Here is a 23,198-nt window from a genome sequence, read left to right as displayed (position 1 = left end):
CTCCTTTCCATTTTACTCAAAATTGCTGCTCTGTTTTGGATTCCAACAATGGCCAGATCGAGAATACCTAACTCATTTGCTCCAATTTGTGTTTGTGTTGTTTGGGCAGTGTGAGTTGTTGTCTTTGCCTTGTTTTGGGCTCTTCATTGGGTTGGACCTCTTCTTATGGGCTGTTGAATTTTCGTTCCCCTGCGTGTGGGTTGGTGTGGATTATTTGTATCCGGTTTATTTGTTAGGTCCTTAGCACCCCGGAATTGTATGGTTCATTCTTTGCCTTATTGAGAAAAAATAAAAAATATATATATTGATATACACACTTGGCATCATGGTATGTACGGTGAAATCTTTAGCAAAAGAGTTGTAAAATTATGTATATCTATACTATTATTAAATATGCAAAGTGTTTCAGTATTTATTTATTAATATAAAAAAATATTTATTAATTGCTTCCGTAGTTTATATTTATTTATTAATATAAAAAAATATTTATTAATTGATATAAAAAAGAGTTTTTATAAAAAAAGTTTCTATAAAACTTTAACACAAATTACCTAATAAAATTTCAGTTACCTATTTTATTTTCAATAAAACTCTATCACATATAACTTTTATATATATATATATATTAGGTCAAGCTTGTGGTGTGCATATTTTTTCTCTTCTCTTTATAATTGGTCTTGCAAGTTTTCATTTACTTTTTCTTTTTATAAGCATTATTATTATGTAATTATTTTTTTTTTCTCTTTCTAATTGATGTTTATGTTTAGAAGTAGTTGATTAGTTTTATTTTTATTTTCTCTTTCTAATTAATGTTTAGGTTTAGAAGTAGTTGATTAGTTTTATTTTTATTTTCTCTTTCTAATTAATGTTTAGAAGTGGTTGATTTTTTTTCTTCATTTTTTTATTTTATTATTATTTTGAGTCATTATTATTATTTTTTTCTTTTTCAGAAGTATCATTCTTCTTTTTTCTTTAGTTTTTATTTTTATTTTACTCTTTGTAATTATACTTTGGATGGTTCAAAAATTTTTATTTTTAATTTGTTGTATTGATAAGGTTGGATTGTTAATTTTTTTCCTTTACTTTTTCTTTTTGGAAGCATTATTATTATTTTTTTTCTTTTGTTTTATTTTTATTTTTCTCTTTCTAATTAATGTTTAGAAGTAGTTGATTTGTTTTATTTTATTTTTCTATTTAGAAGTGTTTGATTTGGTAAGTTTACTTTGGATTACTATTTATAAATAAAAATATTAATTAATTGATATAAAAGGAGTTTTTAAAAGAGTTTCAATAAAACTCTAATACAAATTACATATTTATCTATTTATTATGAATTTTTTAATAAAAAAAAATCTAATTAGACAAAAATTACTAATATAAAAAATATTTATTAATTGATATAAAAAATAATATAATTTTTTTTCCTAAATAAAAATAATATAATTTTTCTAATATTCTACCACAAATTACCTTTTATTATGAGTTTTTTAATAAAAGAAAATCTAATTAAACTAGGATATATTTAAAGAAATAAAATAATTTGTATAAAACTCAACCACAAATTAGCTATTTTATTTTCAATAAAACTCTATTACATTATATAATAATATATTTAAAGAGTCTCTATAAATTATCTATTTATCTATTTATTGTGATTTTTTAATGAAAGAAAATCTAATTAAACAAAAATTATTAATATAAAAAAATATTTATTAATTGATATAAAAAGAAATTTTAAGAGAGTTTCCACTTTAACACAAATTACCTATTTATCAATTTATTATATGTTTTTTTAATAAAAGAAAGTCTAATTATACAAGAATTACTAATATAAAAAATATTTATTAATTGATATAAAAAATAAAATAATTTTCTAAAACTCTACCCTAAATTACCTTTTATTATGAGTTTTTTAATAAAAGAAAATCTAATTAAAAAATATTTATTAATATAAAAAAATAATTATTAATTGATATAAAAAGAGTTTGTAAAAGAGTTTCTATAAAACTCTAATACATCTTACCTATTTATATATTTATTATGAATTTTTTTAATAAAAGAAAATATAGTTAAACAATAATATATTTAAAGAAAATACAAAAATTTCTATCAAATTTACCACAAATTATTTTCTATAAAACACTATGAGATTATCTATTTATTTTGATTTTTTTAATAAAATAAAATTTAATTAAAAAAGAAATTACTTTAAAAAATAAAATAATTTCTATAAAACTCTACTACAAATTAGCAATTTAATTTGCTATAAAACTTTATCACATATAACTGTATTTACATATTTATTATGAATATATTTACAGAAAATAAAATAATTTGTTTAAAAGTCCATCTCAAATTACCTATTTTGTTCTCTTTAAAACTCAATCACATGTAACCTGTATTTATATATTTATTATGACTTTTTTAATATAAGGAAATCTAATTAAACAAGATATATTTAAAGAAAGTAAAATAATTTTTTAACAAAATTTCTATAAAACTCTAACACAAATTCCTTATTCATCCATTTATTATGAATTTTTTAATATAAAAAAATCTAATTAGACAAGAATCATAAATATAAAAAATATTTTTGAATTGATATAAAAATTAAATAATTTCTCAAAAACTCTACCACAAATTACCTTTTATTATGTCTTTTTTAATAAATGAAAATCTAATTAGACAAGGATACATTTAAAGAAAATAAAATAATTTTTATAAAACTTTATCACAAATTACTTGTTTTATTATTATGAATATAAAAAATATTTACTAATTGAAATAAACAGAGATTTTAAAAGGGTTTCTATAAAACTTTAACATAAATTACGTATTTATTAATTTATTAAGAGTTTTTTAATAAAAGAAAATCTAATTAGACAAGATTAATTAATATAAAAAAATATTTATTAATTGATATAAAAAGTAAAATAATTTTTCTAAAACTTTATCACATATAACCAATTTATTATGAATATATTTAAAGAAAATAAAATAATTTATATAAAACTTTACCACAAATTACCTATTTTATTTTCTTTAAAACTTTATTACATATAACCTGTATTTATCTACTTATTATGAATTTTTTAATAAAAGAAAATATAATTAGACAAGGATATATTTAAAAAATAAATAAACTCCAACACTATTTACCTATTTATCTATTTATTATGAGTTTTTTAATAAAAGAAAATCTATTTAAGCAATAATTATTGATATAATATTTATTAATTGATATAAAAAATAAAATAATATCTCTAAAACTCTACCTCAAATTACCTTTTATTATGAGTGTTTTAATAAAAGAAAATCTAATTAGACAATGATATATTTAAATAAAATAAAATAATTTATATAAAATTATAACACAAATTACCTATTTTATTTTCAATAAAATTCTATCGCATTAGATAAGGATATGTTTAAAGAGTTTCTATAAAACTCTAACACAAATTACTTATTTATTATGAGTTTTTTAAGAAAAAAATTATAATTAAACAAGAACTGTTAATATAAAAAATATTTATTAATTGATATAAAAATAGTTTTTAAAAGAGTTTATATAAAACTCTAACACAAATTATCTATTTATCTATTTATTATGAGTTTTTAATAAAAAATATATATTTAATTAGATATAAATTATTAATATAAAAAATATTTACTAATTGATATAAAAAATTAAATAATTTTTCTAAAATCCTACCACAAATTACCTTTTATTTTGACTTTTTAATAAAAGGAAATCTAATTAGACAAAAATTATAAATATAAAAATACTCGATAAAACTCTACCACAAATTAACTATTTTATTTTATTTTAGTGTTTCAGTATTTATTTATTAATATAAAAATATTTATTAATTGATAAAAAATGAATTAAAATAAAAAAATTTCTATAAATAAATTGAATTAAAATAAAAGAGTTTCAAATCATTATTAAAATAGGTAAAATAGGTAATTGTTTAATAAAATAATTTATCAAATAATAAAATAAGAAATAAAATATTCATCACGTATATCGCACGTGCCTTCTTCTAGTGTATATATATATATATATATATGTATGCATGATGAACGGATGTGAAAAGTGTCCTTTTATTTACATTCTAATTGAATTTTTTTTTTATAAAATTATATGAAATAGGATTCTCGATCTGATATTTCAATCTTAATCAAAAAAAAAATTAAGTATTTAAAAAATTGCAATTTTGAGGATGAAATTGCTAAAAGATTGTCATTTGTTTTGCTTTATGTATATACTTTCTCTGTTTGCTCCTCCATTTTAGTGTTTTACCGGTGTGTGTTCAATTTTCATTTTAGTGTTTTAGTGGTGCTAGTTCAACTTTGCCAGCGTCCCCTTCAAACATTAAGATTTTTTTCTTTCGATCCATCTCTCTGAGAGTAGACTATTCTTTAAGATTTTTTCAATTTTATTCCATTTTTACACGTCTAGAATTTTATTCATTCATTTTGATTATTCGCCGAGTTGGTGTGGGATGCTGGTCTATTTATTCTGCTTGTCTTATTTATTTTTCAAACTGGTCCATCAATCATCTTGGACAAACTTTATACAGTAAACATCTCTTTCAGAGGTTTTTTTTTTTCAAATAACCAATCTTTGAAAATTGCTTTTTTACAAATTAAAAGTCCAAGAACCTTATTGTCATCCAGTGCTACCTTTGGCGACGTTTTCGGCAACTTTTGTGTCTTTATACCGGAGCTCCGTCTCCTCTTCGACTTACTTCATCTGCAAACTCCTTAGATTCCGGCATCGAACGCTTTACACAACTTAAGATGCCCTGGTTCGTCACATCAATCCTTATTATGATAATTTCTTTGGATTTGTGCCTTTACGAATGTCTGTTGATGTCTATTTGCTAAATTAGAGCTTTAGGATGAGTTTGGGTGAGACGTATAATAGCTGAGGGCATTTTTGGATTTACACAAAAAAAAAAAAAAAAAAAAAAAAAAAAAAATCTCTCGCCAAGGTCTCTTTAACGGCTAACGGAAGGTAGTAAGTAAGACGCAACAATTGATTGGGAGAGTAATATACTATATATATTTTTTGCACAAAAAAAATATCTCTCGCCAAGGTCTTTTTACTCTTTTTCCCTTCTGGCCACAATAGCTACTCAATACAAAATGATCAATTCCAACAAAAACTTAGCTGCAATTCTCTGGTTCCTCCTGTTTATTCAAATCTCCCTATTACCATCTTGTTTAGCAATAGACACCATTTCTAAAACCCAACAAGTATTGGATGGTCAAACCTTAGTTTCAGAAGGAGAAGTCTTTGAGCTGGGCTTCTTTAGTCCTAGTGCATCTCATGTAAGATATGTGGGTATATGGTACAGAGGATTCCCCGTTGAAAAAGTTGTATGGGTTGCAAACAGTGACAACCCATTGACGGATACGTCAGGAGTTCTAGTGATCGGAAGGGATGGGAATTTGGTGCTCATCGATGACAGATTCAACAGAGTTTGGTCCACAAAACTAGCTTCCGTTGCATCAAATGATACAATTGCGGTACTTCGTTCTTCAGGTAATCTTGTTCTTATTGAAAACAAATCTAACGGAAGTGTCTTGTGGGAAAGCTTCAGTCATCCATCAGATACTTTGTTGCCGGGCATGAAGCTGGGATTGAACACTAAGACAGGGGAAAGTTTATTTTTAACATCATGGAAGAGTGACAAGGATCCATCAACTGGAAGTTTTGTCTTAGTTTTGGAGCCTCGTGAACTGCCAGAAGGTGTGATCTTAAACGGAACAATCCAATGCTGGAGAAGTGGGCAGTGGAACGGGAGGACCTTCATAGGAATTCCAGACATGGATACAAACTATCTTACAGGCTTTAACCTTGTCAAGGATAATCAGGCAGGAACGATCTATTTTGTGTATTCTTTATTCAATATGTCGTCATTTCCATTGTTTTTGAGTCCTCTGGGAGCTCTAATTCAAACAAACTGGGATGCAGACACTAGAAAATGGGTAAATTATGTGATTGCACCCAAAGGTCCCTGTGATATTTATGGTACATGTGGCCCATTTGGGATCTGTAATGATAGGAACTCCCCAATATGCAATTGTTTGAGAGGGTATGAACCAAAGTCTACAGAAGAATGGCACAGAGAAAATTGGACAGGTGGTTGTATAAGAAGAGTTGAAATGCAGTGTGACAGGAATTCGAGCATTGATGATAGCAAAGCAGACGGTTTTATAAAGCTGACAGGAGTAAAACTACCAGACTTCTCAAATTTTTTGGATTTAGATGACGCTGTTGATTGTGGTAATTTTTGCCTGAAGAACTGTTCATGTGTTGCATATGCAAATGTAAATGGAATTGGTTGTCTGGTTTGGGGAGGACATCTGATTGATGTTAGGGCGTTCTCTTATGGTGGAGAGGATCTATACCTTCGACTCGCATATTCTGAACTAGGTAAGTATTTGATTTATGTTTCAATCGTCGTTGTAGCAATTATGATGGCTCCGACATTTCCATGGGATATATATGCATTTTTTTCCTAGCCTTAGCCAGCAATGATTAATTTTGCTTACACCAACAACAGCACATTTATTTGACGTTTCTTAGTCGTGGTTGGATTACAAATTGATTTTTCTTCTGTCTATCTCATACCTTTGAAGGCAATCAGTACACTAGCAACTTCAACATTTTTATATTGATATTAAAAACTTCATGTTGTTAAGGATGGACTTGAATTTAGCAATGTCTAATTGAAAATTCAGGTGAAAAGAGACGAATAAGGGGCTTTATCATTATACTCATAGTCATCTCCACGATAATCGGGCTCAGTATTTTGGCATATATTTTATGCAGAAAGAAGACCTCACTTAGAGGTAGATATGATCAATAATTGCTATTTCGATGATTGTTATATAATTTGGTATCTAGAAATGTCACTCCTTGATAATTCATATTTAAAACCAGGTGCAAAGACAATCATTCAGAAAATATTTTCCAGTAGAAAAAGGAAAATGTCAGCAGATTCTCCGCAAGCCTTTTTGCCTCGACATACTATTTATCAAGAAGAAAGCTCAGACCTTCCATTTTTCAACTTGGAAAAGATAGCAGCTGCTACAGATAACTTTTCTCTAGCAAATAAACTTGCTGAAGGGGGATTTGGTCCTGTTTACAAGGTACTTTGTCCTTGCCTCTCAACTTGTAACCAAAAGGGTATATAAATTTTCCCCGTTTATATTATATTTTCAGACTTTAAAATAAAAAATAAAACATTTTTATGGGTTAAATGATTCTTCCCAGGGTAAGCTACCAAGTGGACAAGAGCTTGCTGTCAAAAGACTTTCGAAGAGCTCAGGACAAGGCATAGAAGAGTTCAGGAATGAGGTCATATTAATTTCCAAACTCCAACACAGGAACCTTGTGAAGCTACTTGGCTTTTGTATTGAGGGAGAGGAGAAAATGCTGCTCTATGAGTTCTTGCCAAACAGCAGCTTGGACGCCTTCCTCTTTGGTTTGTTTTATTTTACATCAATATAAAATATTGGAAATTAGGATATGTTATTGGTCACAAGGATTAGCGACGCATCAGAAACTCATATTTTGAATCTTGTGCGGTTGGGTTGAGATATTGCAAAATCAAATATCTATAGAATTGTTAAGATTTTATTTTTATTTTTATTTTTTTGGATTAGGTTCAAGTAAAAAGGCAATACTGAACTGGGATCAAAGATGTAAAATAATTGAGGGCATTGCTCGAGGGCTTCTTTATCTTCATCGTGATTCTCGCTTAAGGATCATTCACCGAGATCTCAAGGCGAGCAATATTCTACTAGACGAGGAAATGAACTCAAAGATTTCTGATTTTGGCATGGCCAGGATTGTTATGGGGAATCAAACTCTAGCAAACACCAATAGAATTGTCGGAACTTAGTAAGTTTGATGTTTTATTTACAGGAAATACTTTACAAATCCTATTTCAACTATTCTGGTCAGATATATAATTCTTATTCAATCAATTTGTTTTGTTTTGCTAAAACATGGTCCAACATGTCATATCTCACTCTCTCTTGCCACATCTTTGTTCGGCATTTATTCATCCTTGTAATTTGTAATGCCTTAACATTTCACTGGTGTTGTCGTGGGTTCAAGAGCATGCACATTGTACATGAAAATGTACTTTTGTGCTTTCTATACTTACTGTTCTGCTTTGGTTTTTGTAGTGGCTACATGTCCCCTGAATATGCAATGGAAGGAATATTTTCGGAGAAATCTGATGTCTTCAGCTTTGGAGTCTTATTGCTAGAGATCATTAGTAGTAAAAGGAACACCGGCTTTTATCACAATGAAACCTATCGGAACCTATTGCATTATGTAAGCAGAAATTAATGGATCTTCGCTTTCATTATTTTAAAAAGATTGTCCTTACATAAACAACCACACGTTTGTATCAGGCATGGCAGTTGTGGAATAAGGGAAAAGCAATGGAGTTGCTGGATTCAAAGATAGCAGACTCAATCAGCAGTCCCGCGCAAGTGATGAGATGCATTCATGTAGGTCTCCTATGTGTTCAAGAACAACCAAATGATAGGCCATCCATGGCTACAATAGTTTTCATGCTCTGCAATGACACAACTCTTCCTACTCCAAAACAACCTGCATTTATCTTAGAGAGAAGCACTAGTGAATCAAACTTACCTTTGCCTAACAGCTCTATATGCTCCAATAATTACATTTCTATAACAAACGTTGAAGGGCGCTAACCTTTTTCCCTCTTGATTCTTTCAAAAATGTTTTGGAAGTCACTGCATGTAGGGACTCATTTACTATTCCACCAAGTGATTGCTTAGGGACCTTAGCAGAGGATCTGGGCTGTTTTTCTCCCAACTTCATTCTCAATGCCCCAAAATTCTTTCTGTACAAGTTAAATGGATTTCGTGGAAAACCAGCTATATCGAATATTGGTTGGCCTCTACCCCTCCCTGGCCACAAATCATCATTATCATCCCCATATTTTGCTGCATTTTTGGGTTTGGTCCTCCTAAGGCCTGACCTAGGATTTTAATACAGGTTTGCTTCAGAAAGATCTATTGTAAGATGTTATATCACTCTTATATTGTTAGACAAGAAACTGGTTGAATATTATTTGTAACCAAAACTTATAGACAGAGTACATTTGTTGATCAAGTTATAAGGTTTAGTATGTATATTGTTTACTAGAAGTGGCCTCCTTTCCATTCTAATCAAGAATTGCTGTAGCCTGCATTTCTGCCGCATCTATAGCGTTCACCTGGAGATTGCCCAGCTCTGTTTTCCATTCCAACAATCAGTCAGATCAAGAATATACCAAACTCATTCGCTCCAATTTGTGTGTGTGTCTGTGCGTGTGTTGTTTGGCAGTGTGAGTTGTTTTTGCCCCATTTTGGGCCTTTCACTGGGTTGGGTTCTCTGTTGTTTTCTTGCCCTCTCAGGTCTGTCTCCCTTAAGTCCTGTTGGATTTTTGTTCCCCTGCTTGTGGGACACTGGATATGAATGGTAGTCTAGGATCATCTGAGATTTCAATCTTCATTAAATTCTTTTTTTTTTTAAGAATTAAAAACTATTTTGGGGGTGAAACTGCTAAAGGATATGTCATTTGTTTTATAATATACTTTCTCTGCTTACTACATTTAGTGTTCCCCTCAAAATGTTATAGGACAAGGACAATACAAAGAGAGTTGCGATTTAGATTTTATTATAAGATTCGTCAACTTGGCACCCTGGACACACACAATTTTGGGGTCTAGCTTAGGCTGTGTAACTCCACACAAATATGCCCAAGTTTAATCCAAGCGGGAAGGGGGGGGGGGGGGGGGGGGGGGGAAACCATAGCTCCTGATTGTGGCTTTTTTTTGTTGTTGTTTTCCATAGGACACCTACCAGAATGGACTTTCCTAAGATTTTTTTGGGAGGAAGTTCAATAAAATCTTCTTCCCAAGGTGATGATGAATTGCTTCGTAACCAACGAAATATTCTTTTCTTAGACAACCTATTATGGACATAAACAAATAACCAAGCCTTTTCTCAATTATTGGAGTGACTAAATGAATCTCATGTTTTCATTTTGTTATATTTAAAGTCATAGTCTCGATCAATCCACATGCTTTCATATCTTTCTTTACTAACTCTACCAACATTAATTTTGGTCTTCCTTTTCCCTTAGTATTATCTTCAATGTGGACTATGTCATTTTTTTCAAATCAATGCACCTAAAAGGTCTTCTTTGCACATGTTCAAACCATCTTAACCAATTTTTTTTCTCATTTTATCTCCAATTTGTGCTACTCCAACCATCTCCCGAATATGGTCATTTCTAATTCAGTCCTTCTTAGTCTTACCGCACATCCATTTCAACATTCCAATTTCTATCACACTTACTTTATACAAATGTTGTTTCCTAATTGCCCAACATTCGGTACCATAAAGTATAGCAACTTAGATAACCCACTAGTACGAGAGATGAGAAAAGAATGGAAATGAGTTGATAGTGTTAAACAATTATCGTGTTTGATTGATTAATAAAGGAAAAGAAAAGAAAGTATATTAATCATGTTAGGGAAAGAAATGAAAGAAACTATTTTAATGAATTTACTATCGTATCATTTTCTATAAATTTTGTCTACTATAAAAATAAGGACAAATTTCGTATTAATAAAGTTTTATTAAAAATGCTATCATTTCTTTCAAATTACTCTCATTTTCTAAGAGATAACAAAACCAACTCATCAAGTTTTAATGTATCTCTCCAAATCCTTCTATTCTCTTTCTTTTCCTTCCAAAATTTTATATAAACACAAAAAATCTTCTCTCTTAATTTCCTTTCTTTTCTTTCCTTCCGTTTCTTTCCAACCAAACTGGACCTAAGAGATGAAAATATTCAAATAACGACCAAAACGTCATGGTTTGTAACTTCTTTCTCCCCTTCCTCACTCATTCACGTCTGTGGTTCTCTCTTTTGATTAAAAATATCTGAAACCCTCAAAGTCTCTTCATGTCTATTTGCTAAATTAGAGTTTTAGTATGATTTAGTGTCTGTCTTGGACAAAACCTAATAGAATGAAATGCATTGAAATGGTCCTTTTAATTATTTCAATTTTGTATGCATGACAATTTGTTTGTGTTCAGTGAAATACTAACAATGTGGATTTTGATACTAATGCTTGCTGTCGTGAATTCACAGGACTATATGTTTGGGCTAAATAAGTACTTGGCCAACCGATCCAAATGAGGGCAGTGTCGAGCAAAGTAGAGATAGAGAGAGAGTGACATATTTGAGATTGTATGTACACATATACAACATATACAAGTGTATAATTGAGGGCATTTTTATATTTACACAAAAAATAATAATATCTCACGTGTTAGTCACTTGACCATTTAAGGGCTATCTTTTAATGGTTATCTAACGGAAGGCAGTAAGATGTAACATATTGGAGTTATATACAAAATTGGTTTTAGAAACAATCTAGGAAGTACCCAGAATTTTCATCCCCAACAATTTGACTTATTCCAAGTTAAAAAGTCTACTAGTAGTATTTTGTCACTTCATGCTACTGAATTAATTCATGAACTGTTTTTCTTTGAACAAGAAACAACTTGTTTCACACACCTTACTATTTTTCCTTCTACTCAATACAAATGATCAATTCCAACAAAAACTTAGCTGCAATTCTTTGGTTCCTCCTGTTTATTCACATCTCCCTATTACTATCTTGCTGTTTAGCAATAGACATCATTTCTGAAACCCAACAAGTATTGGATGGTCAAACCTTAGTTTCAGAAGGGGAAGGCTTTGAGCTGGGCTTCTTTAGTCCTCCTAATGCATCCCATTTAAGATATGTGGGTATATGGTACAGAGGACTCCCTGTTAAAAAAGTTGTATGGGTTGCAAACAGTGACAACCCATTGACGGATATGTCTGGAGTTCTAGTGATCGGAATGGATGGGCATTTGGTGCTCATTGATGACAGATTCAACACAATTTGGTCCACAAAGCTAGCTTCTGTTGCATCAAATGATACAATTGCGGTACTTCGTGCTTCAGGTAATCTTGTTCTTATTGAAAACAAATCAAACGGAAGTGTCTTATGGGAAAGCTTCGGTCGTCCATCAGATACTTTATTGCCGGGCATGAAGCTGGGATTGAACACTAAGACAGGGGAAAGTTTATTTTTAACATCATGGAAGAGTGACAAGGATCCATCACCCGGAAGTTTTGTCTTAGTTTTGGAGCCTCGTGAACTGACAGAAAGTGTGATCTTAAACAGAACAATCCAATGCTGGCGAAGTGGGCAGTGGAACAGGAGGACCTTCATTGGAATTCCAGGCATGACCACGGACTACCTTACAGGCTTTAACCTTGTCAAGGATAATCAGGCAGGAACGATCTATTTTGTGTATTCTTTATTCAATATGTCGTCATTTCCATTGTTTTTGAGTCCTCTGGGAGCTCTAATTCAAACAAACTGGGATGCAGAGACTAGAAAATGGGTAAATTATGTGATTGCACCCAAAGGTCCCTGTGATATTTATGGTACATGTGGCTCATTTGGGATCTGTAATGATAGGAACTCCCCAATATGCAATTGTTTGAGAGGGTATGAACCAAAGTCTACAGAAGAATGGCACAGAGAAAATTGGACAGGTGGTTGTATAAGAAGAGTTAAAATACAGTGTGAGAGGAATTCGAGCATTGATGATAGCAAAGTAGACGGTTTTATAAAGCTGACAGGAGTAAAACTACCAGACTTCTCAGATTACTTGGCTTTGAATGACGCTATAGATTGTGGTGATTTTTGCCTGAAGAACTGTTCTTGTGTTGCATATGCACATGTAAATGGAATTGGTTGTATGGTTTTGGGAGGACATCAGGTTGATGTTTAGGGCGTTCTCTTATGGTGGAGAGGATCTATACCTTCGACTCGCATATTCTGAAGTAGGTAAGTATTTGATTTATTTTTTAATCGTCGTTGTAGCAATTATGATGGCTCTGACATTTCCTTGGGATATATATGCAATTTTTTCCTAGCCTTAGCCAACAATGATTAATTTTGCTTACACCAACAACAGCACATTTATTTGATGTTTCTTAGTTGTGGTTGGATTGCAAATTGATTTTTCTTATGTCCATCTCAGACCTTTGAAGGCAATCAGTACATTAGCAACTTCAACATTTTTATATTGATATTAAAAAATTCATGTTGTTAAGGATGGACTTGAATTTAGCAATGTCTAATTGAAAATTCAGGTGAAAAGAGACGAATAACGGGCTTTATCATTATACTCATAGTCATCTCCACGATAATCGGCCTCAGTATTTTGGCATATATTTTATGCAGATGAAGACCTCACTTAGAGGTAAATATGATCAATAATTGCTATTTCGATGACTGTTATATAATTTGGTATCTAGAAATGTCACTCCTTGATAATTCATATTGAAAACCAGGTGCAAAGACAATCATTAAGAAAAAAAATTTCCAGTAGAAAAAGGAAAATGTCAGCAGATTCTCCGCAAGCCTTTTTGCCTCGACATACCATTTATCAAGAAGAAAGCTCCGACCTTCCATTTTTCAACTTGGAAAAGATAGCAGCTGCTACAGATAATTTTTCTCTAGCAAATAAACTTGGTGAAGGAGGATTTGGTCCTGTTTACAAGGTACTTTGTCCTTGCCTCTCAACTTGTAACCAAAAGGGTATATAAATTTTCCCTGGTTATATTTCATTTTCAGACTTTTTTTTTTTTTGATAAGTAAATTTTATTGAAGAACCGCTCAAAAGGGGAGCGAAACCCAAGGGCAAAAACAAGGCCGAAAACGCCTCAAGCCGTCAAAGAGGCCAAGAAAACAACCAACTTCTCTACAGATCGAAAATCCCTCCCTGAAACCCAACAAAAAAGAGTGGAAAGAATAGAGAACTTAAGCATAGAGACAGGCTTTTTCTTTCCATCGAAATATCTCCGATTTCTCTCAAGCCAAATACACCACCAAACACAAAGAGGCATAGCCCTCCAAGCGTCCCGAATATATTTCATTTTCAGACTTTAAAATAAAAAATAAAACATTTTTATAGGTTAAATGATTCTTCCCAGGGTAAGCTACCAAGTGGACATGAGCTTGCTGTCAAAAGACTTTCAAAGAGCTCAGGACAAGGCATAGAAGACTTCCATGGCTACAATAGTTTTCATTCTCTGCAATGACACAACTCTTCCTATTCCAAAACAACCTGCATTTATCTTAGAGAGAAGCACTAGTGAATCAACTTGCCTTTGCCTAACAGCTCTATATGCTCCAATAATTACATTTCTATAACAAATGTTGAAGGGCGCTAACCTTTCCCCTCTTGATTCTTGCAAAAATGTTTTGGAAGTCACTGCATGTGGGGACTCAGTATTCATTTTCCGGCGAAATGATTGGTTAGGGACCTTAGCGGACAATCTGGGCTGTTTCTCTCTTGGCTTAGGATCTTAATGCCCAAATATTCTGTATGTACAAGGGAAATATACAATGTATCGAATCTTGGTTGGCGTCTGCCGCTAGCCACAAGTCATCCCCATATTTTGGCGCATATTTGGATTCGGTCCTCCTAAGGCCTGATTTGAATACAGGTATGTTTCAGAAAGATGTATTGTAAGATGTTATATAACTCCTATATTGTTAGACAAGAAACTTGTTGAATATAAGGTTTTGTTGGTGAAGTTATAAGGTTTAGCATGTATACTGGTTACTGAACCAATTCAATGGAGCCACTTCACTTGGAAACTCTCACCTAATTCTACAATTTCCTTAATCAACTTTAAAAATTTTGCACCTAATTTTTATACAATGTAGCATTGACATACAGAAGGAGAGAATAATCGTACCTTCTTTTAAATCGGTCCAGAAATTCATCTTTGACTCCGCCAGAAGTCACCTCCTTTCCTTTCCATTCTCTTCAAAAATTGCTGCCAGATTCACAGCGTTCACCTGCAGATTGCCCAGCTCTGTTTTCCATTCCAACAATGACCAGATCGGTAATACCTAACTCATTCGCTCCCATTTGTGTTTGTGTTGTTTTGCAGTGTTGAGTTGTCTTTGATTTCCTTTTTTTGGGCCCTCAATCCTATTGGGCTCCCTGGCATCTCAGGTCCCCTTAAGCCCTGTTGGATTTTTGTTTCCCTGCTTGTGACCTTCGGGTTGGGCTCCCTGGCCTCTCAGGTCCTCTTAAGCCCTATTGGATTTTTGTTTCCCAGCTTGTGCGCTTAGAAGAGCGACATACCCGATACGATGTTTAACAGATAATTGTAAATATATGTCCCATATTTTTTAAAATATATTTATAATTTAAAAAAATATTTTTAAATTTCTAATATATATTCGATATTTTTCTGACACTTTATAACACTTTTTGAATTGAATTTAAATATTAAAATACAACTTTTCCCAAAGTGACTTTACAAAAAACTATAAGGATGGCTAGCTATGTCATTCATTCTTATATAAGATTAAGAACAACATCAAACCTATTATTTAACATGATTTTTCTGACTATTTCATCGTCCTCTTTCATCCTCCGAAAGTCGTGAGAACACCTAGTGGGGCTGAAGGTTCCATTTTTGTGGATCATGCATCGAGACAAGTTATTCCTGACTTATATCTCTAAATCCTAATTTGAGAGGTGAAACTGCTAAAGTAAGCCATTTGTTTCATTTATATATTTTCCAATTTTGAAGAAGACAGCTCCCTCATTGGTAGGATGTGACAATAATTGATAAAAACGCTGTACAAGCACAGTGTATCTAGTCTAGTCCCGACAAAGAGTACTTATTAAATTATATCCATTGATGTCGTTCAAAACAAAACAAGTTTGAGCATTGTTGCGTTTCTCAAATTTTATTCATTCGTTTTGATTTTCTTGGTCGGTGTGGAAGTTGGATTGTTAGAAGGAATCAAAATGTAGCAAACACTAACAGAATTGTTCGAACCTAGTAAACCTAATGTTTAAATAACAAAAGTATTATGCAAAATACATTTTGTTGTTTTGTTTAATTAAGTTCAGTTCCATGTCATATCATATCTCTCTCTGCCAACAAATTTTTTCGTGTCTTTCTTCCTTGTGAAAATGTACTTTCTGCATTCTATATGGACCTTTTATTTACAGAGCGATATAAAATATTATTACTAATTGAGGTGATTCAGGGCACCTTCCTGTACAACCTTCAGCATCCCCTCCTTGAGATTACGGTAACGACCTAACAAATAGAGCAATATATTTTTAGTGCGAACTCACAGTCAATTGGATAGAAAAACATTTTTTTTTAAAATATTAGCATTATTAAATTATTAAAATGGTAAAATGCTGATGTAGACCATGCTCTACCACGTGACCTACAAAACATACTAATATTTATATATATTGGTTAGAAACTATCTAGGAGGTACCCCGAATTTTCATTCACGACAGTCTGGCCTATTATTCCAAGTTAAAAAGTCTACTACATGTATTTTGTCAACTTCATGCTACTGAATTAATTCATGAACTGGTTTTCTTTGAACAGGAAACAACTTATTTCACACACCCTACTCTTTTTCATTCTGGCAACAATAGCTACTCAATACAAATGATCAATTCCAACAAAAACTTAGCGTCTCAAATTATATTGAGCGGCCTCTAATTTATTTTTTTATTTTTTTTTGCTGGCAAACAAAGCAACATTAAGAAGGATTACAATCCACAGAAGCTGCCTGGAGCACTGCATCGGGCAAACAGTCTAAAGGAACATTGAGCGGCCTCTAATGAAATGCTTTAAAGCATATTAAAATATGTTTGTGTACAAATAACTACTGTGGAATCTTCTACTGCCTATAGTTGGTAGAGGTTATCATCAAGCTTATAGGATCAGAGGGTTGATCTACCATCATAGCTCATTTTGCCTGTGATCACATCAAACGCTTCAACTCATTTGTGCCTATGAATAATAACACCTCTGTTGAGAGTCAAATCCATAGTAAAATTGACTAGATGTTTGTTGACAATAGACAAATTAATTTAGTTTTATTTAAAATAATGCTTAATAAAAATTTGTAGCTTACCTCAATCAATCATACAGGTTGCTTGTAAAATGCTTGATTCCTTATTAGTAAACCAAGAACGATTAATTAGTGTTTAATTCAACACGTTGTATATCAAAATCGTGGAGTGGTTTTCTTTGAATCATAAAACAAATCACATCACATCTTTCGTGACAATAGCTACTTGATAATTATTGGAGGAAAGAGAGAAAAAAATAGGCATTTGATGCAAATAAGTATTGCAAACAGAAACAGAGTTATACTCTTTGAAATTTCATGAAGGACAATCTAACCTATTCTAAGTAGGAAAGTCTTCGGTTTGAATTTTCTCAACTCTCTATTGCAAGTGTGTTGGTCAATTGCAATGAAAATGTGAACAAAGGAAAAAGGCAAACGTGGTTGTGATAATTGGAATTTTTTTAAGATTTTAATTTAATTTATTTCATGATTTTTTAGTGGTTATAGTTGATTATTTATTTATTTATTTTATTAAAAATTTATCCACATTAGTGATGATTTAATAGGCTTGAAATTGGTTACATTTCTATATATTATATATATAATATATATCTTGTCTAAATGCAAATGGAGCTGCTGCGGAAATGGAATAGAGAAAGGAAAAGTGGAAAAAGAAATAATGAATTGGTCATTGGCGCGGGTCCCACAGGAGTAATGGGTTGGTTTGTGTTTTTTTTGGTTAAATTTATATATATATATATATAAAAGTTATATATTGGACGGTGATAAGGTCGGAGATAAGAAAGAGAAGGTGTGGAGGAGATGTGAGCATGTGGCCGAAGTGGGAGGAGAGTGAAAATTGTGGTATGTACTTGCGGGCCCATTGAATATTTTTTGGGCCAAATTTTCTTCTTTCTTTGGTTTCTTCAAGTGGGTTTTGCTTGATTGAGAGGAATAAAGATGTGATAAGGAAGTAAATAAGTAAAGATGTGGGAGAAAGAAGTGGGTGGTGGGGTTCACCGAAAATGATGTTTTCTTAATTTTATCTTTGAAGTCGGAGAGAAGACGAGAGTTTTGAGATAGTGAGTGAGACGAGAGTTTTGAGACAGTGAGTGAGTCGAGAGTTGCAGAGGAGGCCGGAAGTTTGGAGACTTGATGATCCAGTGAGGAATTACTCTTTTTCAGTATAGGGTTCTTTATACCTTGAATGACATGAGGTGATTTTGCTTCAAAATTTTTTATTAAATGCATAAAATTCTTGTTACGGTTTTTTTTCTGGGACTCTTTGTCTCACCACTCTCCAGTTTCAGGTACCGAAGATAAACGGGGATTGCTAGATTCGGGATTAGGTTGAAGAGTCGGCATTGCAGGATTTCATTTTCTTTATTTGGAGAATTTTTATGTATATTTGAGGAAATTGATTTTGTATAAAAGAGGATTTTTTTTTTTTTTTTTTATCATCCTGAGTGTATTTTGATGTATTTGTACTTGAATAAATCAGGGATTTTTTTAGGAATTTTCGGATCGTGACAATGGTCATATGAGATGTGGGTAATACGTGCATGGAATCATCGCGGAAGCAGCTATAACAAGCAGCTATAAGGCGGTAGTTAATTCATAACAGCTTGGAACAAGAAACAACTTACTTCACGGCCTTACTTTTTTCGGCAGAATACTCAAATCCTAATGACCAATTCGTACAAAAACTTAGCTGTAATTCTTTCAACCCTCCAATTCATTCACATCTGCCTATTACTATCTTGTTTTGCAATAGACACCATTTCTAGAACCCAACAAGTATTGGATGGTGAAACCTTAGTTTCAGAAGGGGGAGTCTTTGAGCTGGGCTTCTTTAGTCCTCCTAATGCATCGCATGTAAGATATGTCGGTATATGGTACAGAAGATTCCCACTCCCTGCTGAAAATGTTGTATGGGTTGCAAACGGTGATAACCCATTGACGGATACCTCTGGAGTTTTAATGATCGGAAGGGATGGGAATTTGGTGCTCATGGATGGCAGATTCAACACAGTTTGGTCCACAAACATTAAATCTGCTGCCTCAAATGATACAATTGCGGTACTTGGTGGTTTGGGAAATCTACTTGTTACTGAAAACAAATCAAACGGAAGTGTGTTATGGGAAAGCTTCCGTCATCTATCAGATACTTTGTTACAGGGCATGAATCTGGGGTTGAACACTAAGACACATGAAAATTTATTTTTAACAGCATGGAAGAGTGACAATGATCCATCACCTGGAAGTTTTGTTTTAGTTTTGGAGCCTCACCAACAGCCAGAAGGTGCCATCTTAAACGGAACAATCAAATACTGGAGAAGTGGGCAGTGGAATGGGAGGAAGTTCATAGGAATTCCAGGGATGACCACAGACCCCGTGAATGGCTATACAATTAACAAGAGTGTTGAAGCAGGAACAATCTATTTTATGCATTATATATTCAATGTGCCATTCCCATCAGTTCTGGTTTTGACTTCTGTAGGAGCTGTAATTTATAAGGACTGGAATGAAAAGACTAGAGAATGGCGTAGTCAAGTGATGGCACCCAATGGTCCCTGTGATATTTATGCTACATGTGGGTCGTTTGGGATCTGCAATAATATGAACTCCCCAATATGCAGGTGTTTCAGAGGGTATGAACCAAACTCTCCAAAAGAATGGCGTAGAGGAAATTGGACAGGAGGGTGTATACGACGAGTTAAGACACAGTGTGAGAGGAATTCGAGCATTGATCATCATAACAAATCTGACATTTTTATAAAGCTGACAGGAACAAAACTACCAGAACTCTCGGATTACGTGCAACTCCGCGACAATATCTATTGTGGTGATTTTTGTTTAAAGAACTGCTCTTGTGTTGCATATGCATATGTAGATGGAATTGGGTGTATGGTTTGGGGAGGACATCTGATTGATGTTAGGGAGTTCTCTTATGGTGGAGAGGATTTATACCTTCGACTTGCATATTCTGAACTAGGTGAGTATTTCATTCATTTTTTACTCTACTTGTCATTGTAGTAGACATCATAGTCATTTCTTAGTTATGGTTGGGGCCCTGGTGGTTGATTTCTCTTATGTCAATCACAGACCTTTGAAGACAGTCACAACATTAGCAACTTCAACATTTTTATTTGATAAATTAAAAACTTCATGATGTTTAGGATATATTTGAATTTTATAACGTCTAATGGAAAATCCAGGTGAAAAGAGACAACGATTGAGGGGCTTTATCATTATACTCATAGTCATTTCCACGATAATCGGTCTGGGTATTTTGGCATGCATTTTATGCAGGGTGAAGAGCGGAGGTAAATATGATCAATTAAATTATATTTTAAAAATACATATAATTACTGTTTTGATAATTGTTAGATATATAATTTAGTATCTAGAAATTTCACTTCCTTGATCATTCAAAAAGCAGGTGCAAGGAAATGTCACTCCTTGATCATTCAGAAACTTTTTTCCAGTAGAAAAAGGAATATATCAGCAAATACTAATATTTATCAAGAAGAAAGCTCAGAAATATTTCTCAACTTGGAAAAGATAGCAGCTGCTACAGATAACTTTTCTATAGCAAATAAACTTGGTGAAGGGGGATTTGGTCCTGTTTACAAGGTACGTACTTTGTCCTTGCCTCTCAACTTGTAACCAAAAGGGTATCTCAATTTTCAGGGATTGTATTTTCAGACCTTTTTTTTTTTCCTTTAAAACAATTATATATTAAATAATTCTTCCCAGGGTAAACTACCAAGTGGACAAGAACTTGCTGTCAAAAGACTTTCAAAGAGCTCAGGACAAGGCATAGAAGAGTTCAAGAATGAAGTTGTATTAATTTCCAAACTCCAACATAGGAACCTTGTGAAGCTGGTTGGCTTTTGTATAGAGGGAGAGGAGAAAATGCTGGTTTATGAGTTCATGCCAAACAGTAGCTTGGACGCCTTCCTCTTTGGTTTGTTATACTTCACATCAATATCAAAATTTTGGAAACTTGGTTATTTTATTGGTGATAAGGATTAGTGTCACATAAGTTATTAAGATTTGGTCTTCTGGATTAGGTTCAAGTAAAAAAGCAATACTTAACTGGGATCAAAGATGTAACATAATTGAGGGGATTGCTCGAGGGCTTCTTTATCTTCATCGTGATTCTCGATTAAGGGTCATTCATCGAGATTTGAAGGCAAGCAATGTTCTCCTTGATGAGGACATGAACCCCAAGATTTCTGATTTCGGCATGGCCAGGATTTTTAGGGGGAATCAAACCCTAGCAAACACTAATAGAGTTGTCGGAACTTAGTAAGTTTGATATTTTATTTACCAGTAATCCTCTACAAAATTAAGTCTATTCAACTATATTAGTCAGCTACATAATTCTTGTCTAATCAGTTTTTTTTTTTTTTTTTTGATTAAATCATCCTAATTTTAATGCCCTCACATTTCGCTGCTGCTGTCTTGGGTTCACAAGCAGCGGTTACATGTCTCCTGAATATGCAATGGGAGGAATATTTTCGGAAAAATCTGATGTCTTCAGCTTTGGGGTCTTATTACTAGAGATCGTTAGTAGTACAAGGAACAACAGTTTTTATTACCAAGAGAACCATCAGACCCTGTTGGGTTATGTAAGCATAAATTAATGGATTGATCTTTGCTTTCATTATTTTGAAATAAAATGTATGTTTACATGAACTTCAACATGCATGTTTGTTTCAGGCATGGGACTTGTGGAATAAGGGAAAAGTATTAGAATTGGTGGATCCAGAGATAGGCAACCCAATTAGCAGTCCCTCGCAAGTAAGGAGATGCATTCATGTTGGTCTACTATGCGTTCAAGAACATCGAAATGATAGGCCATCCATGGCTACAGTAGTGTTCATGCTCTGCAATGACACCACTCTTCCTACTCCAAAACAACCTGCATTTATCTTGGACTCAAATTTGCCTTTGCCTGACAGCTCTGGAAGCTCCAGAAATTACCTTTCTATAACAAACTTTGAAGGGCGCTAATTACCTTTTCTCCCTTTGATAATTGTAAAAAAAGTTTTGGAAGTCACTGCATGTGGGTTTGCATTGTGGAGTTCTGACAAATTTTAATGTGGATTCAGCTGGTGATTACATTCAAATTATATTTGGGAGCGTTGATTCCAAACGCAACATCAGAATGATGTTATGGGGAATCAAACTCAAGCAAACACCAATAGAGTTGTCAGAACATAATAAGTTTGATGTTTTATTTACTAGAAATACTTTACAAAGCCTGTTTAAAGTTTAACTATTCTGGTCAGCTATATAATTCTTATTTAATCATTTTGTTTTGTTCTATTAAATCATGGTCCAACATTTCATATATCACTCTCTCTTTCCACATCTTTGTTGGGTATTTATACATCCTCGTAATTTTGATGCTTTTACATTTACTGGTGTTGTCTTGGCTTCACAAGCATGCACATTGTAAATGAAAATGTAATTTTGTGCTTTCTATATGGACTGTTCTGCTTTGGCTTTTGCAGTGGGTACATGTCTCCTGGATATGCAATGGAAGGAATATTTTCGGAGAAATCTGATGTTTTCAGCTTCAGGGTCTTATTGCTAGAGATTGTTAGTAGTAAAGGGAACACAGGCTTTTATCACCATGAAACCGAACGGAACCTCTTGGGTTGTGTAAGCAGAATTTAATGGATCTTTACTTTCATAATTATAAAAAGTTTTCTTTACATAAATAATGGTACGTTTGTTTCAGGCATGGCAGATGTGGGATAAGGGGAAAGTACTGGAGTCGCTGGATTCAAAGATAACCGACTCAATCAGCAGTCCCTCACAAGTGATGAGATGCATTCATGTGGGTCTCCTATGCGTTCAAGAACAACCGAATGACAGGCCATCCATGGCCACAATAGTGTTCATGCTCTGCAATGACACCACTCTTCCTACTCCAAAACAACCTGCATTTATCTTGGAGAGAAGCACTGTTGAATCAAAGTTGCCTTTGCCTAACAGCTCTATATGCTCCAATAATTACATTTCTATAACAAACGTTGAAGGGTACTAAACTTTTTCCTCCTGATTTTGCAAAAATATTTTGGAAGTCACTGCATGTGGGTGTGCATTGTGGAGTTCTAAGGAATTTTAATTTTACATCAAATGTGTATTCA

General features: G+C 32.8%; 3 protein-coding genes across 8 annotated transcripts; all 3 read left to right on the top strand.

Annotated features, from left to right (window-relative positions):
• The first annotated feature begins 4,624 nt into the window (after positions 1-4,624).
• LOC132308029 (G-type lectin S-receptor-like serine/threonine-protein kinase At1g11330) lies at positions 4,625-9,207 on the top strand. 2 transcript variants are annotated; one of them, XM_059805980.1, is made up of 7 exons: positions 4,631-6,445; positions 6,754-6,864; positions 6,956-7,164; positions 7,289-7,499; positions 7,681-7,918; positions 8,209-8,359; positions 8,440-9,207. In XM_059805980.1, the coding sequence occupies exons 1-7, from the start codon at positions 5,152-5,154 to the stop codon at positions 8,746-8,748; spliced, it is 2,523 nt and encodes an 840-aa protein (XP_059661963.1). In that variant the 5' UTR covers positions 4,631-5,151; the 3' UTR covers positions 8,749-9,207. The 2 variants fall into 2 exon arrangements, with proteins under 2 accessions (XP_059661964.1, XP_059661963.1); XM_059805981.1 differs by lacking the exon at positions 6,754-6,864 and having other exon boundaries at positions 4,625-6,445.
• Positions 9,208-9,856: 649 nt separating this feature from the next.
• LOC132308031 (G-type lectin S-receptor-like serine/threonine-protein kinase At1g11330) lies at positions 9,857-13,369 on the top strand. The gene is made up of 2 exons (XM_059805987.1): positions 9,857-12,963; positions 13,272-13,369. Exon 1 carries the CDS (start codon positions 11,663-11,665, stop codon positions 12,905-12,907), a length of 1,245 nt encoding a protein of 414 aa, XP_059661970.1. The 5' UTR covers positions 9,857-11,662; the 3' UTR covers positions 12,908-12,963; positions 13,272-13,369.
• Positions 13,370-17,967: 4,598 nt separating this feature from the next.
• Positions 17,968-23,131, top strand: LOC132308030 (G-type lectin S-receptor-like serine/threonine-protein kinase At1g11330). Of its 5 annotated transcripts, XR_009482362.1 has the most exons (10): positions 17,972-18,248; positions 18,342-20,026; positions 20,250-20,357; positions 20,474-20,667; positions 20,791-21,001; positions 21,108-21,345; positions 21,518-21,668; positions 21,760-21,840; positions 22,557-22,707; positions 22,787-22,927. XR_009482362.1 is itself a non-coding variant. In XM_059805984.1 (9 exons), exons 3-9 carry the CDS (start codon positions 18,718-18,720, stop codon positions 23,093-23,095), a joined length of 2,520 nt encoding a protein of 839 aa, XP_059661967.1. In that variant the 5' UTR covers positions 17,968-18,248; positions 18,342-18,380; positions 18,533-18,717; the 3' UTR covers positions 23,096-23,131. The 5 variants fall into 5 exon arrangements, 4 of the variants coding, with proteins under 4 accessions (XP_059661967.1, XP_059661966.1, XP_059661968.1 ...); XM_059805984.1 differs by lacking the exons at positions 21,518-21,668; positions 21,760-21,840 and having other exon boundaries at positions 17,968-18,248; positions 18,342-18,380; positions 18,533-20,026; positions 22,787-23,131; XM_059805983.1 differs by lacking the exons at positions 21,518-21,668; positions 21,760-21,840 and having other exon boundaries at positions 17,968-18,248; positions 18,342-18,433; positions 18,533-20,026; positions 22,787-23,131.
• Positions 23,132-23,198: the final 67 nt, after the last annotated feature.

This window comes from Cornus florida, unplaced genomic scaffold (genome assembly GCF_030987335.1).
Source record: "Cornus florida cultivar Cherokee Brave unplaced genomic scaffold, ASM3098733v1 CherokeeBrave_3.0.0_Hap2_Chr05, whole genome shotgun sequence".
Lineage (NCBI taxonomy): Eukaryota > Viridiplantae > Streptophyta > Magnoliopsida > Cornales > Cornaceae > Cornus > Cornus florida.
The sequence above is the reverse complement of the archived record's forward strand: the minus strand, read 5'-3'. Positions and strand labels throughout refer to the sequence as shown.